Source organism: Moschus berezovskii, chromosome 4 (genome assembly GCF_049115385.1).
Source record: "Moschus berezovskii isolate FMDL1 chromosome 4, NW_MosBer_1.0, whole genome shotgun sequence".
In the NCBI taxonomy this organism is placed as follows: Eukaryota; Metazoa; Chordata; class Mammalia; order Artiodactyla; family Moschidae; genus Moschus; species Moschus berezovskii.
Window position 1 is genome coordinate 124,275,620 of NC_142463.1, and position 20,489 is coordinate 124,296,108.

A 20,489-nucleotide genomic window follows, 5' to 3' on the forward strand; every position below is an offset into this window, starting at 1 on the left:
AGAGTTAACAGTAAAAACAAGTTGCCAAATCCAAACATTACATCTTTGTCTGCATCTCATTATACCTCTTGGTAGCATTTGCAACAACTGACCTCTCCTTGCTTTTACCAGCTTCTGTAACACCCATTCCCTTGATTTCTTTCCTCACTGGCTGCCCATTTGGCTGGCTCCTTCTGCTCTATCGATGTGCCTAGAACAACCTCTGGCACATATAAGAAACTCCATATTTACTAAATGAGTAACTGAAATGTTTAATGAGAAAATCACATACTGAGAAGATCAAAGGAATAAGAGGAGAGGTCCCTGAAGAATGAGGAGGAGCAAGTGGAAGGAAAGAACCCAGGAGGGAGCCTGTGGGCTGTCCATCCTTAGAATGAATCAAAACTTAGAAAATAAGTTTTTAGGAAGGATGTCAGGACTGACAGAGAATTGAAAAGGGAATCAACTTCCTCACTATCTGATGCATACCAGTACTGTATTCTTGAAACTCGTATGATATTAACATGCCCTTCTCCAGCATTACTTAAAAGCATACCTCACACTTAGGGGAGATTTGGCGATAACAAATGTCTTAGTTTTTGTCTTTCAGCCAAGACTGAAACAGGATATTATAGCAAAGACACTGCAAAAAGAAAATTTCATAAAAACTCTAGGAAAAACAAACTTTTGTTAAGAAATCTATTCACACTATATTACTTAGCTCTAGAACAGCAGGTACAAAGTCTTAATAATGTAGATACTTGATTCATTTATCTAATGATAGTGCTATGACAGTATTGGGAGACAGGTGCCCAGGAGTGGTGCAATAAAGTCAGATTTCACCTACCATAGCAAGACTAATACATGCGATGTCAGAACTCGATATTTCAAAAAGAAGCATTAACGTATCACTTAGCATATGGAGGTAATGACTAGAAAGAAGACCCAAGTTAAGAATATTTGCCCTTGTGACTTCCCTCACTGTCCAGCAGTTAAGACTTCACCTTCCAAAGCAGGGGGTTCCATCACTGGTTGGGGAGCTAAGATCCCACATGCCTCATGGCCAACAAAAACAAATAATCAATATTGTAACAAATTCAATAAAAAAAACTTCAAAAATTTTGTTGTTATTCAGTGACTAAGTCCTCTCTGACTTTTTGTGACCCCATGGACTGCAGCACACCAGTCTTCCCTGTCCTTCACTATCTCCTGGAGCTTGCTCAAACTCATGTTCATTGAGTTGATGATGCCATCCAACCATCTTGTCCTCTGTTATCCCCTTCTCCTGCCCTCAATCTTTCCCAGCATCAAGGTTTCTTCCAATGAGTCGGCTCTTTGCATCACGTGGACAAAGTATTAGAGCTTAGCATCATTGATATCCTTTTGATGAATATTCAGGGTGATTTCCTTTAGGATTGACTGATTTGATCTCCTTGCAATCCAAGGACTCTCAAGAGTCTTTTCCAGCACCACAATTTGAAAGCATCAGTTCTTTGGTGCTCAACCTTCTTTATGGTCCAACTTTCACATCCATATATAACCACTGAAAACAGTCCACACCAAAAAAAAAAAAAAAAGAGAGAAGAACTGCTGAACATATGAATGCAGGACAGTAGGTCTTGGGACTATTGTTTTTATGGTAAAACTTCCAGGAAATCTAAAAAATATCTTTATTTAAAGATATCTAGTTGATACCCTTCTAAGTAGGTGAAAAATTCTGCTAAGGGAAATAGTTGAGCCCCAGCCTCACTCAGCTAGAGGTGCTGATGAATGGACAGCAGCAGACATTTCTCAGAGACAGCCCACCATATATGCTCCAGAGTGAAAGTTATGGTACACTGGAGAACCTGAAATAGCTCCAGTTGTTTTCTCTGGTGGCTCTAGCCAGCCTGCTGAAGACCAGCTCTGCTCCAATTGACCTGTCTGCTAGCTGCCAGTTGGTTTTACTCCTCACCAAATAAGTAAATTAATTAAAACATACATACTTATATTATATATGTATTTGTACAGTAAGACTCACTGATTCCAGAGAGCCTGGAATATCCTTTCCCTTTTATCTCTGTCAGTCAGCTCTTCCCTGTGAACACTTTCGCTGGTGCTTTGACTGTAGCCCCACGTTGGGACCCTTCACTGAAGCTACCTTGATCTGGTCCTGCATTTTCTTTAGTTTTCCATTGCCTGCTCTCTTAATGTTTGTTTTATTCCACTACTAGGGGTCTTCTCACACTCTTAGGGGTACTCTTGGGAGCAACTTAAAATGGCAGCAGGCTGACTTTTTCTCCTGGGTGAGTTATATCTGTTTATGGGATGAATAAATCCTTTCCCAAACTCTGGGAGGGCAGGTTGATCCTGTTGCAGCCACAGTGCACTTTGGCTTCATTAGGTATGAGGTTTTCTGTGTCCTCCAACCAATTTCAAAGGAGACACCTTCCTAGTGCTGGGGTGATGAAGGAAGCAACCCACTTGGGAGTACACAGTTACTCCTCTGTTCTTGCCAAATCTCCCCACAAATCCTAGCCCTCTCCACACTCTTCCTCATTTCATGTCTTGAATGTGGGTGAAGGATCCAAGATAATAACTGATTCTCAACTGTTTCCTTTGTCTGTACACGCATCTATTTGCCTCACTTTGGATTGCAACATTCATTGTATCCTGGTACTTGGTACAAATATTAACATCATGAATCCCTGTCCTGAACCCAAGCCCTCTCTTCTAGGACCCTGACCTGTTTCAGTTCAGTTCAGTTCAGTCGCTCAGTTGTGTCCGACTCTCTGCGACCCCATGAATCACAGCACGCCAGGCCTCCCTGTCCATCACCAACTCCCGGAGTTCACTCAAACTCATGTCCACAGAGTCGGTGATGCCATCCAGCCATCTCATTCTCTATCGTCCCCTTCTCCTCCCACCCCCAATCCCTCCAGCATCAGAGTCTTTTCCAGTGAGTCAACTCGTCGCATGAGGTGGCCAAAGTATTGGACCTGTTTAGTCCTGGCTAATTCTCTCCCACTCATACTTCTTTTCTACTGGAACCTTGTTTCAAACTACTCAGAGCAACAGCATTCTTATCTGCCAAGAAACATTACTCCCTCTTGGGTCATGCTCACCTCCTTGGGTTCCACCCCTTGATGTGACTGTCTGTTTTACCCCTTTGGAAATTATAATTTGAGCTCTGGTCATATCTCATTTCTACCAGAGTCCTTATCCCCATATCCACCTTGACAGTCTCACAGTGAGATTGGTTCTGCCAACTCAGTTGCATGTGCACTCCTCAACTCTCCCTGCCTCACTGACCTACACTGCTTAAGTCTCATCATTTGTGGTGTCTGAGCCAGAAGAGGACTTGAAACCCTCATGGTCTCGATCTATTCCTTCTAGGTCTTGCCTTTGTTTTCCCCAGGAATAATTAGGAGTAATTAGGAATGAAAAAAGTTTACTTCGAAATCCATGGGACTTAGCCATCTTCCTAATGGTATCCAAGTCCAAAGTGTTGAGCCGGATATCCACTGCAAAGTGATGAAAGGGGACGAAGTCTCCACTTCGGCAGGGGTCACACCTGTGGGCATTTTCTTCCAGAAAGCGGGCACATTTCAAGTGCATCGCTTTCTTCTGGTCCTTCAGCCACAGCTCATAGGCTGTTTTCTGCATCACTGGGCTGCAGAATCGAATGATGTGGCACTGAATCACCTCACTTTCCAGCTCACGGAGCTCTTCCTCCTCACCATGGTCTAGAGAGGACACAGACACATGGACAATAAGTCAGCCTTGGCTACAAAACACAGATCTGTTCCTTTATCAAGATGTGCCTTAAACTGAAGGAACCATGATTCATTTCCAGGCTCTACTTACCCATTCCTTCAATGAGTGGTTTCAGAGAAAGGGATCGATAATTCACCTCAAATGAAGCTGCATTCTTTTCTAGGGCCATTCGGAGCTCCTTGCCATTCTGGAAACAATCAAAGATGTTGGATTCCACAAGTGTTGCCAGGGCATTGATCATCATCTTCATGTCCCAACAAGGGAGAATCTCAAACAACAGCTCTGTAGTGAAAGTTAGGCCAATGATGGCAGCACATCTCACCAACATCTGGTGGGACAGGCTCATGCTATCCAGTTGGACCAGAGAGATTTCTGCAGGTAGAAAGCCACACAAATAGGGAATTAGTCATCTGTCTTTATCAAATGCCTTCTAGAGATGGACAACTGTCCGGCTCCACAGTTCTTATTCACAAAACTGTACCCAGTTGAGCTAAGCCAAAAGAAGTATCTGCTTAGCACCTACTTAGCGGATAGCACTCAGGAGTGCAAAAGATGGAGATGCTATGACCTAAAAATATGCATGTCCCATTGGCCACGGCAATAAGATCAATTTCAAGGTGTTCTGATTTTGTGTTAAAATGTGACAGGGGTGTGTGAGGAGAGGAGAGGTCACCATAGGCCACAGTGGTCAGAAGGAGCAGGACCCAGGAATTCCCTGTCAGTTCAGTGGTTAGGTCTCTGGGCTTTCACTGCCAAAAGCCTGGGTTCAATCCCTGGTTGGGGAATTAAGATCCTACAAACTGCATAGTGCAGCCAAAAAAATAAAAAGGAGCAGGGCCTGACTTCCATGTTCTGTGCTGACTTCTCCAGCGGGTCATTCTCTACCTTCTTCACTAGCTACCCTTTCTCCTGGAACTTCCTGGCGATAAAATTTCTCTATCTGCTCCAGCATTCATTTATTCTTGTGACAACTCATTGTTATCTCTATGATCAAGACCAAGTGGCAGAGAGCTCCTAGCTCCAGTTCCATCTTCTTACCTAAGCTTGAGGATCAAAGCTCACATAATTTCCTGGACTCTGGACCAGTATGTCCTTCTATTGCATCACCCACATCAGGACAAAATATGAACTCCTCAACTTGTCCACTGAGCACTGTAGAAACCAAGCTAGTCCAGATGTAAGCAGGGAGAGCAGATGTAAGCTTTTATATGGAGAATGAATAAACAACAAGGTCCTACTGTATAGCACAGAGAACTATATTTAATATCCTATAATAAACCACAATAGAAAAAAGAATGTGGAAATTCCCTGGAGGTCTACTTGTTAGGATTCTGGGTTTTCACTGACATGGCCTGGGTTCAATCCCTGGTTGGGGAACTAAGATCTTGCAAGCCACATAGTACAGTTAGAAAAAAAAAGTATATAATTTTGTATATATATATATGTATGTAAATATATATATATACACTTTGTATATAAATGTATATATATATATACACGACAAAAATCACTTTGTTGTACAGCAGAAATTAACACACATTGTATGTAAATCAACTTCCTCAATAAAAAAATACTGATTAAAAGAAACCAAACTAGTCTACCTTGCTACTTTAGTAGACATGGTGAATGAAACACAAACAATGCTGTTTTGAAGACTGAGAGCTTGAGGTCTCATCCTTCTACTGAACATTTGAACATTCCATAGAAGGCATGGACTTGAGCTGAATGCATACTAGAACACTGCTTGAAATTAGTTTCTCTTGAAATGAATAATAGTTCATCCCTGATATAAATTCCCTTGTTTGTCATTTCAGAAGTAGATAGCTGAGAAAAAGTATCAGTGTTAAATTTTCTCTCTCATTATTTGATTTCTGCTTAATTGCAAATGTACTATACATCATTCTTTTATGCAGTTGAATAAAACCTTGTTCAAATCAGATTCCAGAATATGCACAGGGGGATGGTGGCTTCTGTTTAGAAAAGGAAAAGCAAGCCTACTATGGAGCCTTCCCATTGCCTAGGTAACATGAAACAGATAAAGCCAGTCCTCTATCTTCCTTTTCAAAGGTTGTTGCTGAGCTGTGCAAGACGCCAGGATTCTTGGCCTCTGGAGGAGAAGAGTTCAATCCAGGGCCAATGATGAGGCTTGATCACTCAGAGCTTTTGTGTAATAAAGTTTTATTTAAATATAAAAGAGATAGAGAAAACTTCTGACTTAGACATCAGAAGGGGGCAGAAAGAGTGCCTATCCTGCTAGTCTTTAGCCAGATGTTATATAGCTACTGTGTGTGTCTGTTAGTCACTCAATCGTGTCCGACTCTTTGTGACCCCACAAACTGTAGCCTGACGGGCTTCTCTGTCTATGGAAGTCTTCAGGCAAGAATACTGGATTGGATTGCCATTCCCTTCTCCAGAGGGTCTTTCTGACCCAGGGATCGAACCGTGGTCTCCTGCATTACAGGCAGATTCTTTACCATTTGAGCTACAGGGATAGCTATTAGCAGGCTGCTAGGGCTTCCCTGGTGGCTCAGAGGTTAAAGCATCTGCCACCAATGCGGGAGACCCGGGTTCGATTCCTGGGTCGGGAAGATCCCCTGGAGAAGGAAACGGTAACCCACTCCAGTATTCTTGCCTGGAGAATCCCATGGACGGAGAAGCCTGGTAGGCTACAGTCCACGGGGTCGCAAAGAGTCGGACACGACTGAGCGACCGAACGGAACGGAACGGAATTAGAGAAAGCAGATGTCTCAAAACTCAGATTGGCACCAGGCCCCTCACCCACAACATGCATTTTGAGATGACATTGGCACCAGGGGAGTCATCCTGGGCCATAAAATGACTGACATGAATCTTGAAGAAAGGCAGGTTTCCAAGCAAATACAGTCCCCATGGACTGTAGCCTACCAGGCTCCTCCCTCCATGGGATTCTCTAGGCAAGAATACTAGAGTGGGTTGCCATTTCCTTCTCCAGGGGATCTTCCCGACCCAGGGATCGAACCCCAGTCTGCAGAGCAGAGTAGATGCTTTAACCTCTGAGCCACCAGGGAAGCCCCTTATTAACATAGCTTAAGAGAATATTTGCATGAGTAAAACATACAGGTTTGTCAAGTCAGTTCTGAGCCTTAGGCAGAACCAATTTGAAGACAGTCTAGGATAAATACATAGTTCATTAACATACCTTAAGAGAAACATTTCCTTAAGAAAAATGCTTTGGTTAGCTCAAGGTTTGAGGAAAGTTAAGGTAGAACCAGGTGTTGTCATGGCAACACAGAATTTTAAAAGAAACCTCTTTTTAAATTTGTACAGAGAAGGGGAAAATATCTGACACTTGTAGTTTGTTTCCTCCTGCCACTTAAGAGAGAGAGAAAGTGTCTGACATTTGCAGCCTGTTTCCTCCATTTGGAGACCCTGGCCTTCCTGCCTGCTACCCTCTCACTTTCTCCTTTGTTGAAGCATCCTAAAGAAAGCAAGAGGAAAATCTAGGTCCTGGAAAATGAACACCAGGTCACATTTTCTTTACCTTTTAATGATGCTGGTGGTGACAAGTTTTTCAATCTGACACCACTAGCGAGGTTACAGACTTCTTCATTTTCCTCCTCAAGACCGAAAGTAAATGTTTTTAAGTCCTCTGTTGGCTTAGCAAAGTTCTCTATAGAGAGGTATTAAGGGAAGAAAAGTTGAGAGTCATTGTCCTATTATTATCTGGGTTTTTCAATAAACTTCAAGATGGGTCTCACATGAGAATGAGCAGGCAGAGATGTGCGTCAGCCCCTAAAGTATTCTGGAATACTGTTTTAAATAAAGCTGACATATGAAAATCAAAATTTACTCAAAACATATTTTTCTTTCCCTCCCCTGCCCAAGAAAAAAAGATTGGTAATAACAACTGAATGCCTTTCATAATACATGCAGTTTTATAAAAATTTGATTCAAAGATTATCAGGATGTATCTTACATTTTATACTTACTATATGTGCATGCATGCTAAAGCACTTCAGTCACGTCCGACTCATTGCAACCGTATAGACCACAGCCCACTAGGCTCTTCTATCCCTGAAGATTCTCCAGGCAAACGTTGCTGTGCCCTCCTCCAGGGGATCTTCACGACCCAGGGATCGAACTGGTGTCTCCTGTCTCTTGCGTTGGCAGGCAGGTTCTTGACCACTAGCACCACCTGGGAAGCCCATACTTACTATATACGATATACTTATATGTATACCCACACTCAAAGGCAAGCACATTCTATAGAAGACTGTACTCTGCTTAAGATTGGTTATTGTCAGAAAGAGATATTAGGGACTTCCTTGGTGGTGCAATGGTTAAGAATTCACCTACCAACGCAGGGAACATGGGTTTGATCTCTGGTCCGGGAACTAAGATACCAGATACCTTGGAGCAACTAAGCCCACTTGCCAGACTCCTGAGCCTGTACTCTAGAGTCTGAGTGCTGCAACAAGAAAAGCCACTGCAATGAGAAGCCCACAAACCACAACTGAGCAGCCCCACTTGCCACAACAAGAGAAGGCCTGCACAAAGCAGCAAAGACTAAGTGCAGCCAAAAATAAATTTTAAAAAATTTAAGAACTCATTTTTTAATAAAAGAAAGATGTTAAAAATGAAGTTTGAATACAAACTTGAATAGTAATTTTTTCTCCTGGCACTCCAAAATGTATTACTTATTTGTCCCTCCAGTCATTCATTAACACTTGAGTTGCAATGTCATGGTCTGGGCACAGGTTGGAAAAGAATTTCCAGACATGAGACAGAATGGAAATAAAGTTTATTAGAGTGGGAGACGCTGTTAGAACAGCAGGCCAGCTCAAGGGAGAACTGATGTTGAACAGGGGTCCTTAGCTCACTTTTATACCCAGGGTGCAAGGAGTGGGATGGGGTCTTGTGGGCCATTTGCTGATTGGAGGAGGCACATAAACTGGGTGGGGGTTGGGGGAGAGTAAGGCAAACACCTTCTCCCTGTGGAGTAGGAGAGGAGACCGGTTGTGCTTAGGAAGACCTGAAATCCGTTAATAGCTACAACACAGGGGAGGGAAGGATGATACGGGTCTGGTTTTTCCATTCCTGCATTCCAGGACCCTCCTTGGTTTTATCTGCTCTTTCGTCCTTGGGTCACCACATACAAGACACTGAGGGTGACCGTAACTACATTCCTGAACTCCTGGAAAGAAAAGGTATGTACACAGAGAGTCAGGTAACCAGACAGTAAACAAGTGCCACCTGAGTAGGCACAGACGGTAAGCGTTGGAGAGTTCATAACACAGGACAGGCTTTTTATGCCTCAGAACCTGTGAAGGCTATAAATGTGGCTAATGCGTGCTTCCAGCCCTCAAGGATCTTAAAATTTATGGAAACTGATATTTAGGTAACTAATCATAATACAGGAAAAGTGACTTAAGAGCTAAAGAGCCAAGAGGAACAGAGAATAAAGGACAATTAATTCAGTGAGTAGATTCAGGAAGGCTTCATAGAGGGAGAAATATTTTGGTTGAAACTTAAAGAATGAAGGGATATTCCAAGTAGAAAATAAAAGGGTGATCAACGCAAAAGCACAGAAGCCATGAGCACTTTGCAAAAGAGGCCAGTGTGACTAAACCGCAGTGGGTGGCGTGCTGGAGTGCTGCTTACTGTAGGAGACGGACGTACTTAGAAAGTCTGAGAGCAGAGTATGCAGTGCATTCAATACCACACTATGAAGTCTGGACTTTATTCCACAGACAATGGGGAAGTATCCCAAGCTGGATAGTAGTGATCCAACCAACCGTTTTTAGGAAGATAACAGCAGGAAGTGGCGAGGACAAGCAAGAGACTGGGAAGGTGTGTAAGAAAGCGTAACAGTGGACTATGAGGGAGGGAAGATGGAGAGGGTTATGCAAGGGATAAGGCACAGAGACTAACGGTATTGAGAAAACGAGACCTAGGCAAGCCAGTGACGGCCGTGAGAGAAACGAGCACTGCCAACAGTCGAGCTGGGGACACAAGAGGAGGTGCAGTATGGGAGGGAGGCAGCGCCTTACACTTCACGTGGGATGTACAGGACAGTCCAGTGAGCAATTGGAAACATGGGTCTGGAGTTAAGAGTGAAATGAAGGCTGGATATTGTGTACACAAACACACACATACTCACACGTGCACTTCACTCATAGAAGGCTGGAAAATAAATGACAAACTGAAAACAAGTGCAGAGAGAGTACTGAGTTAGCACAGAGAAAGGCTGAGGATGGAATGTGAAGAATGCCCTCCTCGGAACACAGACCCGGGGGGAGGAGCCAATCTGAGGACTGGTCAGCGAGGCAAGTGGTGCAAAGGAAGAGTTCAGGATCGGGGCAGCAAACGAAGGGTAGCATACCGCAAAAGGGACCAGGTATGTGCGTGTGTCGTGGAGGTAGGAGAGTAGGAATTAAGAATTTGACTTGACAGGGAGTCCCCTGGTAAGTCTAGTGGTTAGGATTCAGCACTTTCACTACTGTAGCTCGGGTTCAACTCCCGGTCAGGGAATTGAGATCCTACAAGCCGCACAGCCAAAAATATATAAAGAATATGACTTGATCCATGCTCTTCTACGCTTTTTAATTTCCCTTTCCAGGACCTATCACTGTGATGACCATTCTTTTATCACTCTAGGTACATGACCTTTAGGTACAGGCCATCCTAGGACTGGAGATTCAGGAGTATATAAGACTTCCTACCTCAGGGAGCTGACATTCTCACAGTGGAAGGCAAATAATAACCAACAGATAAATAATTAATAGGATAACCTCATAATGTGACTCAGTTTTGTGAAAGAAAGAAACACGGTGATAGAGACCACTGAGAAAGCGCAGAGCAGGGAAGGTCTTCCGTAAGCAAGGCGTGGTCAGAGAATGACTGCGAGGAGATAACCCCTGAGATAGGGCAAGAGGAAGCAGGAATGCAAAACAGCCGAGGAGAGGAGGCAACCGGGAGCTCAGGCTGTTAGGGGAGCAGAAACGTGGCTGCAGCACATTTCAGAACAGTCGGTGAGACCACAGAGGGGTGGGAAGGCAGCTCCCTCAGGGATCTCCAGTCCAACGCAGGGTTTGGATTTCATTGTAAACTCAATAGGAAACCACTAAAATTTGTTTGGTTTTTAAAAAATTTGTTTATTTCGTAAGTTTCAAATTTATCAAAAATTATAAGAGTAACACTATTAATCTTTATTCATATTTATCTATTGTTAACATTTTGCCCCATTTGCTATACCCTTTGTTCTCTATGTACATATTTTTCATAAACATTTCATTTGAGTATTAAGTCGCATAAATAATGCCCTTTTGCTCCCAAATACTTTACTATGAACTCCCCAAGAATAACAATTCTCTTACATAAGTAGAATATACTTATCATCTTTTACTGTCCATATTCCAGCTTTGTCAGTTGACTCAATAATGTTCTTTAGCATTCTTGTTTTTGTATACAGCCCAGGTGTCCTCCAACAGGTGAGTGGCTGAACAACCTGTGGTGTGTCCATACCATGGAACACTACTCAGCAACTACTAAGACCAACTACCGACACACACAATAACCCAGATAATCTTCAGAGAGTTATGCTGAGTGAAAAACAAGCTTAAAAGATTCAGTTCAGTTCAGTCGCTCAGTTGTGTCCGACTCTCCGCGACCCCACGAATCACAGCACGCCAGGCCTCCCTGTCCATCACCAACTCCCGGAGTTCACTCAAACTCATGTCCACAGAGTCGGTGATGCCATCCAGCCATCTCATTCTCTGTCGTCCCCGTCTCCTCCTGCCCGCAATCCCTCCCAGCATCAGAGTCTTTTCCAGTGAGTCAACTCGTCGCATGAGGTGGCCAAAGTATTGGCGTTTCAGCTTTAGCATCAGTCCTTCCAATGAATACCCAGGACTGATCTCCTTTAGGATGGACTGGTTGGATCTCCTTGCAGTCCAATTACATATACTGTATTATTCCATTTATAAAAATTCCTTAAAGTCACAAAATTATAGATATGAAGAACTGATTAGTGATTACCAGGGAAGGAAGTATGGGTGGGAGAGAAGTGGGGAGGCTGTAACGGCAACATGAGGGATCCTCATTGTGATGAAAATATTACGTATCTTGACTGTATCATATTAATATCCTTGTTGTGATATTATACTGTAGTTTTGCTGATATTACTATAGGGGAAAGACCAGGTAAAGGGTATATATTAATAGAATCCGTCCATATTATTGTTTTAACCAAAAAGTTCATTTGGGTTTTCCCATAACACCTTATGGAAAAACCCAAATGAACTTTTTAGCCAACCCAATAGTTGTTACAACTGTATGTAAATTTATGATCACCTTAAAAAGTTTAATTAAAGAAACTCAACGAGGCAGCAAAGTATTATTGTATTCAGTCGCTTTGTTTATATTCAAAGAGATCCCCAGAATGCCTACTGTGGTGTAAGACACAGGAAAGGTGCTCAGTAGATCTTTGTTGAGTGAATAAATGAGAAAAGATTTTAGTTCCTTTATTCTACATTATAGAGCAGGTAGCTGGCAATAAAAGTTGTGACTAATCCCTAAATACCAGCTATTAAATGTCATATGGAGAACTGAAATCTGGACTCCTAACTTCAAAGCTAATATTTTCTTTTGATTGCACTGTTCTAACTCTTTTTTTCATAGCATAGATGGTATCTCTTAAACCTTTGTGTCTAAATATAGTTCCTTCCTTTCCTTTTTGCTAGCATGTTATTTTTTCTCCTTATCACTGCCACCTCCCTGAACAACTAGCAAACCCACCCCAGACATTTTCCTATCATTCACATTAACCCTAACCCTCTACACCCCAGCTTGCGTCCGTACCCCTTTCCCCAACCCCCACCCTTCTCCCTTCAACAAAACCGTTTTCTTAAAAATTCCACCTGGCCTCTTTGTGCCATTATCTCAAAGTTCATCCTTCTGCCTGTCTCAGTACCATGAGAACTTTGTTGACAATTCACTTTGAGATAATCATTTTACCTCTGGAAAACAAGTTACTCTTTTTCCCTGATAACATCCACTCCCTCATCAGTTCTGATTCTGGCCTTGAAGACTCTCCGTTCTTTCATTTCTATTACAGGTCTACACGCTTTCTCTCAGTTCAGTGAGTCCCAGGCAATGTTAAGTTCTCTCACAATCTGGGATATCAAGTCCAACATTCACTGCCTCCTCGAACGCTTTTAGGAAGAAGCCTACGGAAAAGCCCACTCTTGCCACCCTCTCTTCAGGAGAGTGAGAGAAAGAACCATCATCACAGGACTTACTGAACAGGTTATTCCAGGTCACATTTGTCTTTTCCTCAGACTCCATTGCTTGGAAAACGAGTACCCTGTGATGGTCTAGGTTTTTAAGCAATTCTTCACAGTAAAGTGGAATTCCACAGCTTCCCTCTGCCAGATACCTGTAGTGGAAACAAGGCAACCTATTTATATCAAAGAACTATCTTTTAGGAAGGAAAAATATTTGAGTCTTCTCACTCACTCAAAAATAATCGCCTCTCTTTCTCCATTTGTTTTGGTTTGTTTTCCATTTTTAGGGATTGCCTTTACTTTTTTTCTTTCATTTTTGAAAATTACATAAAACATTTAAATCTTTCCAAACTCAAAAGTATGTAATAAGGTACACCCTCAGTCTTGCTTCCCTACCTCACCTTATAAGTAACCATTTAAATTAGTTTCTGGCTTATCTTTTCAAGGTTTCTCTCAAAAACTATAGAAAATGCACATATATATTTCACCCCCTTCCTTAGATTAAAAGACAGCACTTTGTACATACTGCATACTAGGCTGCCCCTTGCTTTTCCCTCAGTAATGTATCTTGGTCATCCCTCCACATCAGTAGAACTTTCTTATTTCCTTCTGTAGCTATGTAGGGCTCCATTGTGTGGATGCATCCTACTTTAACTGTCCCCTTAGAGATGGACATTTGGATTGTTTTCTGTCTTTTACTGGTATAAATAATGCCTCAATAAAAACTGTGTCCATATGTTACTTCATATTTTTGTCAATACATATACAATGTTGTGTTATTTTCAGGTATACAGCAAAGTGATTATATATATATATATATATATACACACACACACACGTAACTGTGTTATATATATGTTCAGATTCTTTTCCCTTATAGGTTATTACAAAATTTTGAGTATAGTTCCCTGTAAATATATCTTTGAGACAGAGTCCTAGAATTAGGAAGGCTAGATCAAAAGGTAATGCATATATATAATAAATATATACATATTAAATAAATAAATACAGAGATAAAGAGGGAGAGACAGGGAGTCAAAGGGAGAGAGCATGGCAGATTCATGCCTGGTGTCCGAGACATTGCTCGTCAAGAAGCAAGATAACCTCATTGTAAAGAGCAGATCCATGGTGGGTTGGAAGCAGACAGCTAAGGAAGGGGCATTGTCTATGTTGTTAAGGGGACTGCTGGCGAGACCCCGTAGAGGAGCCAGAGAAGATACCAGCGTCTAGCACGACAAGGAGCACCAGCACCAGACCGTGTTATTACTGGACTAAGACCTGGCTCAGCTGTGGCTGCGGTCTTTAACGTTTACCAATTTGCCCTTCGTGTCACTTGCCCATGACTGTGCCCTTAGTCACTGTAGGTTAGAGTTGAGTGTGCCTATACCCAGCTTGATGAAAGGGAAACAAAACTCATGCCTCTAAGCAAAGTTGAACGTGATGTAACAGGGACCATAAAAAGAAAAGGTGAGCAGCATCCATCCTACCAAGCATGTTCAATGGCCCCTTTGAAAGGCGGAACCAGCAAGAATACTGAAATGGGTGCTTTCAGACACAGCCTAAGGAATCTGATGAAGTCTGGACCTGGTGAATAAGTGCAGCTGTCAAGGCCTTAGAATAAATGGGTTACTCACGTGTGAAGTTCTTTGGGGATGCCCTTGACACTGAGGTCTAGGCAGACTTTGTTGAGGATGTCCTTAGGCTGCACAGGTCCAAGGGTGACATAGGTGGTGTTCCTGTTCTTCATTATTGCACTGGCAGCTGCACAGGGTATGTTGACAAAGGGAGACAGGGACATGATGATAAAGATGGGAATGGATCGGATAAGCTTTTCCATAAAGGTCCAGGAGGCTGAATCGATAAACTGGCCCTCATCAATGATGAAAATAATCCTTTCCTCTTTCACTGTCTAAACAAGGTGAAGAAATAGAAAGAAAAATGTTGTAGGACTTCAGGGCTTTTTTGTTTTTGTTTCGTATTTTGGCTGCACCCCCAGATTTGTGGGATCTCAGTTCCCCAACAAGGGACTGAACTTGGGCCACAGCAGTGAAAGCACTGAATCCTAGTTAGACCACCAGGGAACTCCCATGACTTCAGTTTTTTTATACATATGTATGGGTATACATGTGTTTCCACTGAGTTTTGCAAAGCTAAGTTAAATCTTTTCTTTCCAGTATCTCTGTGATAATTTAGAGTCTGCTAACTTGGAATTTGAGACCATTGGGACTCTACTGGCTGGAAGAAACTCATACTTGGTCAGATCTTTATGACAAGATAATGTATAGGATAGATGGGTTGTAGTCAAGTTAAACACCCATTACATAAAAATAACTGAGATTTACTTCAAGTCATTCTAATTTATTGAAAAATGAAGGTCTCCTGGAAATACCTATTTGACATTTATTCAGCCAACATCTATCCACTCACTGGGCTGGGTGCTGGAGGCAAAGTGCTGAGAGGAATTGATATGGTCTTTGCCCTGCCAGCAGTTTATGCTGTTCTGGCTTGAATTACAGCACATTACGCTTAAAAACAGATCAAGTGTCCTTTTTTCATGTAGACTACTTTTCCCTAACTAGTCTGAATTATTTATTTACTCATTAAGCATTTACCGTGCATCCCTTAGTGTCAGGTGCTGTTCTAAGCACTAGGGATACAGTATTAGACAAAACAGAGTTTACATTTTAGTGTGAGCCCTTGGATAGTGGGCTCTGTATTTCCATAGTATAAGATATCTAAATGGAGAAAACTTTTCCCATTCTTACTGCTCCAGACTGCTCTTGGCTTCTTTTGGTTCCCTCTGAGAAGTGATTGTTAAGCCATTCTTTCCCTCTACATGTTTTTATAAACCAAAGCAGTAAAGGGTACTTTCAAATTTCTGAAGACGATCATTCTAAAGCATTATACAGCCTGTCTGATCACACACACACATAGTAAGACTCCTCTACAGCCTCATTCTGTCACCAGATCGTAAGCTCTTCACTGACTCTGAGAACGTTTGAATGAATAGGGGTTAGCATCCCATTGTTTTGTTTTGTATTTGACTAATATCTTCAAAAATATCTTATGAGCAGATAGGAATGTGAGTTTTAGTCATAGAATGGTCTTATCAGTGAATTATTTGTGAATTGAGGAGAGTAAAGCAAGAACCAAAAACCCCACAACAATTCAATAGTACATCATTGGCCCCAGCTTCCGTAGCTTTAAAATAAGACGACTGAAGACTCCCTGGTGGTCCAGCAGCTAAGACTCTTCGCTCCCAACGCAAGGGGCCCAGGTTTGGTTCTTGATCAGGGAACTATATCCCACATGCCACAACTATAAGATCTTGCCTGCCACAGTGAAGACTGAAGATCCTGTGTGCTGCAACTAAGACACAGAACAGCCAAATAAATTAAAAAAAAATTTTTTTTAATAGATTGAATTGGGTCATATCTAGTGTGAATAAAAGCCAACATTTACATTGCACCTACTATGTTCACAGAGCACTGTGCGATGCTCTTCCATAATAATTCATTTAAAATCTTCATAATGTTTACAGAGGTGGCACTATTGAATCTATTTACTGAGAAAATTAAGGCACAGAGAAGTTAAGCCACTTTCCCAAGATCATACTGATAGTAAATGATCCAAAGATCGTCATCATAACACTGAGTCAAAGCACAGCTCTAGTCACAGTTTCCAACTAGATTTGGATCAGAACCACTGAAGAATTTTAAAAACAAACTTAACAGATTCCTAGGCCCAAACCAAGCCTTTTTCAATTTCAGGTAGAACTCATAAATACATATATTTTATCAAGCTTCCTGGATATTTGTGATGCAAACAGTCCTCAAAATCTGACATTTAGAAATTACTGATATGGCCTTATTTGCCTGCAGTGGAGAAGAAGGAAGTTCTACTGTACATTTATTGCCACAAACTTGAATTTTTTATTATGTGCCAAACATTCTTCTGGTCAATAGTGATACAAAAATGAATAAGAGGCTCCCTCTCCTTAAGAAGTTCACAATCTCCTGAGGGAGAGAGACAGATTTAAGTAGCAAATTGAAATACAGTATGGAAAACATAATAAGAAGTTATGTTCACAGTATTACAGAAGCACAGTGGGAGAGGAATTAGTCGTGCCTTGTGATTTGGGGGAGTTCTCACTGAAGAGGTAACACTGAATGATGAGTAGCATTTCTCCAAGGTTAGAAAAAACTCTTTTGGCTTTTATCTCATTAGTATTGAGAATTGTTTGACTAGTATAAAGCAGAGGTTGGAGCAATTTGCATACACTCTGGCAGTTATATGGAGGATGAATTGCAGTGGAGAGGTATGATGCACAGAGATTAGCTGGAAAGCTATAGTAATAGAAGAGAAAGAGCCTGAACTATAGTGGGGAACACAGGATGGATGGATTCTAGAGTCGGTCTGAGGTAGACATGTAGGACTTGGCAACTGAGTAGATGCAGAAGATGTGGCAAATAGTGAGGAAGGTAGCAGAGATAACTTGAACGATGTGTGAATGAACTTGTTAGTAACGAAATCAAAGGTCAGGATCAGGATGAGGAAGACAGGGTACTAAAGTAGGGGAAAAAAATGAATTTAGTATTAGACATTGAACTGAGTATAATTCTACATATCCAAGTGGAATACACGGGTTCTTCGAAATATGGTTCTGGTGCTTATAAGAGAGCTAGGGAACGGGATATAAAGTTGGTGATCAACTGCATATAATGGACAGTCATAATATTACTCAGAGACAAAATGTTAACATTGGCTGAGTGGCTTCAATGAAAGAGACTCTCTAAGTGTTTTACACATAATCTAGTCATTTTAACCTTATAACCCTGTGAGTTGGGTACTATTGTTTCTTCACTTTATAGAAGATAAAGTAAAAGCATGGACAGGTTGAGTCATTTGATCAAGCTGCAGTTCAGTTCAGTAGCTCAGTCATGTCCGACTCTTTGCGACTCCATGAATCACAGCATGCCAGGCCTCCCTGTCCATCATCAACTCCCAGAGTTCACTCAAACTCATGTCTATCGAGTTGGTGATGTCATCTCATTCTCTGTTGTCCCCTTCTCCTCCTGCCCCCAATCCCTCCCAGCATCAGGGTCTTTTCCAGTGAGTCAACTCTTCACATGAGGTGGCCAAAGTATTGGAGTTTCAGCTTTAGCATCAGTCCTTCCAATGAACACCCAGGACTGATCTCCTTTAGAATGGACTGCTTGGATCTCCTTGCAGTCCAAGGGACTCTCTAGAGTCTTCTCCAGCACCACAGTTCAAAAGCATCAGTTCTTCGGCGTTCAGCTTTCTTCACAGTCCAACTCTCACATCCATACATGACCACTGGAAAAACCATTGCAAAGTAATGTCTCGGTAGCAAATGATAGGCCTAAGGGCTCAAGCTCTTGTAGTCTGACTACAGAGCCTGTACGCATAACTGGTTTGATAGATCGCTTCCTATACAGAGGGAGGAAAAAAAGAGGACTGGTTTTAAGAAGAGGCCAAACTCCCAGGAGTAATGTTAAAGGACTCCTTTCAAATACAACTAAATTCTGAATAGACTCTCACCTTGGGGTTTCCAAGGATGGAGGACAATGAAACACTTTGGGTTAAAGCTTTCACATAATTCACAGCTTCTTGTCATTGGAATCTGAACTCGAGGCAACCTGGCTTTGTGGTAAGATGCCCAGTTTCTCCCCTCCCCCCATTATTTGACCCATAGACGCTCTTACTTGCTCCAAGATCTTCATAAACAACGCCTCCAACTGCTTTTGCTTTCTCATGGTGCTCATCTTGGAAACCTCTCGTGAAATAGGGAACTGTATAAAAAATTATGAGAATATTGAGTATTGGAAAATAGCAGAGGGAACTACTAGTTGTATGTCTTTGGCAGTTCCCTTTACTGTTCTGTGCCTTAAAATCCTTGTATGTTAGATAATTCATAACATCTCTTCCAGCTATAATACTCTATGTCATTGAATCTAATAGATATGAGAAAAACTAGGGCACACTCTTATCTTTGGTTGGCAAACACCTTTGGGAGCAGTGGGGAATTATGCCCTTGACTAGCTAGTATAGTATACCTAACATGGGAAGGTGAGGGAAAAACAATGAATCAGCAGGTGGTTATTTGGATTTTCTTGAGTCTGGTACCAACATATCTCAGGAAGGTGGGTGCTCATTCAAGGATTAGGAGCCATTTCCTTACCACCTTGGATGCCCTAGATGAGAAAAGAAAAGTATCATAAAGGCCAAAGAGATGCGGTGTCATAAAGCATGACAGAGGGATGGCCTCACCTGCCCCTTCACAATTTCTCACAGAAGTCTAACACCAGATCGTTACCTGCACATGGAAAATGTCATTAAGAAGACAATGGAACTTTTCATCCAACAGTGACTTGACTTTATTTTGAAGGTTGGTCTGTCGTTCTTTATAATGTTTGCAAGTATCCAGACCTAGTACATTGGCCATGAGTATCTGGATGGTATAAAAATTTTGATTGAAGCTGATCTTGGTCAACGCAATAGCAATAGTCCTGTTTATAAGAAAGTCAGGAATCAGAGAGAATTTTTAAATATATTTTTTGGGAAGGGGGAAATCTGGACACAGACAACACACATGGAGGCAGAGATTGGGGTAGTGCTTCCACACGCCAACGAATACCAGTGATCGCCAGCAAGCCACCAGAAGCTAGGAAAGAGGGACAAAACAGATTGTCCCTCACAGCTGATGGAAGGAACCAACTTTACGACACCAGGATCTTAGACGTCTATCCTCCTATACACAGAGACAATATGCTTCTGTTGTTTAAGCCATCTAGTTTGTGGTGCTTTGTTACAATAGCTCTAGCAAACTAATGGCAAGCCACTCCAGTACTCTTGCCTAGAAAATCCCATGGATGGAGGAGCCTGGTAGGCTGCAGTCCGTGGGGTCGCTGAGGGTCGGACACGACTGAGCGACTTCACTTTCACTTTTCACTTTCACACATTGGAGAAGGAAATGGCAACTCACTCCAGTGTTCTTGCCTGGAGAATCCCAGGGATGGGGGAGCCTGGTGGGCTTCTGTCTATGGGGTCACACAGAGTCGGACACGACTGAAGTGACTCAGCAGCAGCAGCAGCAGCAAACTAATACGGCACTTAGGTACTATAAGTACTCAGTGATGGAATAAATAAAATGTCTTCTGATTATTTTGAATTATTCCCTCAGCAACGTTAAATACATTTAAAAACTAGCCTCTGTCAGGCCTGACATTTAAAGAGAGTAGAAACACAGCCAAAACTATTGCTAATAAGAATTTTCCCCATAAAGCCTTTATGTTAGATGGTGAGCGGATGTGTGGCACAGTTACCGTTGTCTAGATTATCATCCCTGTCATTGAATACCATACTGTTCACCTTCATGAGACAGGTTGTCCCAAAGACAGCCCTCATGACATTCCTTTTTAAAGAGACAAATAGCAAGAGGAAAATACATTAGCTCTGCCTTTCAAAGGAA

At 42.0% G+C, this 20,489-nt stretch overlaps 1 protein-coding gene across 1 annotated transcript in view; it reads right to left on the bottom strand.

The window, feature by feature from the left end:
- ADCY10 (adenylate cyclase 10) overlaps nt 1–20,489 on the bottom strand; it is an 85,648-nt gene that overhangs the window by 32,523 nt on the left and 32,636 nt on the right. The window contains exons 14-20 of the mRNA XM_055402320.2: nt 19,335–19,527; nt 18,724–18,810; nt 14,632–14,906; nt 13,013–13,149; nt 7,256–7,384; nt 3,826–4,107; nt 3,414–3,704 (exon numbers count right to left, since the gene is read on the bottom strand). Coding sequence (XP_055258295.1) covers nt 3,414–3,704; nt 3,826–4,107; nt 7,256–7,384; nt 13,013–13,149; nt 14,632–14,906; nt 18,724–18,810; nt 19,335–19,527 — 1,394 coding nt within the window. The remainder of the gene's footprint in view (nt 1–3,413; nt 3,705–3,825; nt 4,108–7,255; nt 7,385–13,012; nt 13,150–14,631; nt 14,907–18,723; nt 18,811–19,334; nt 19,528–20,489) is intronic.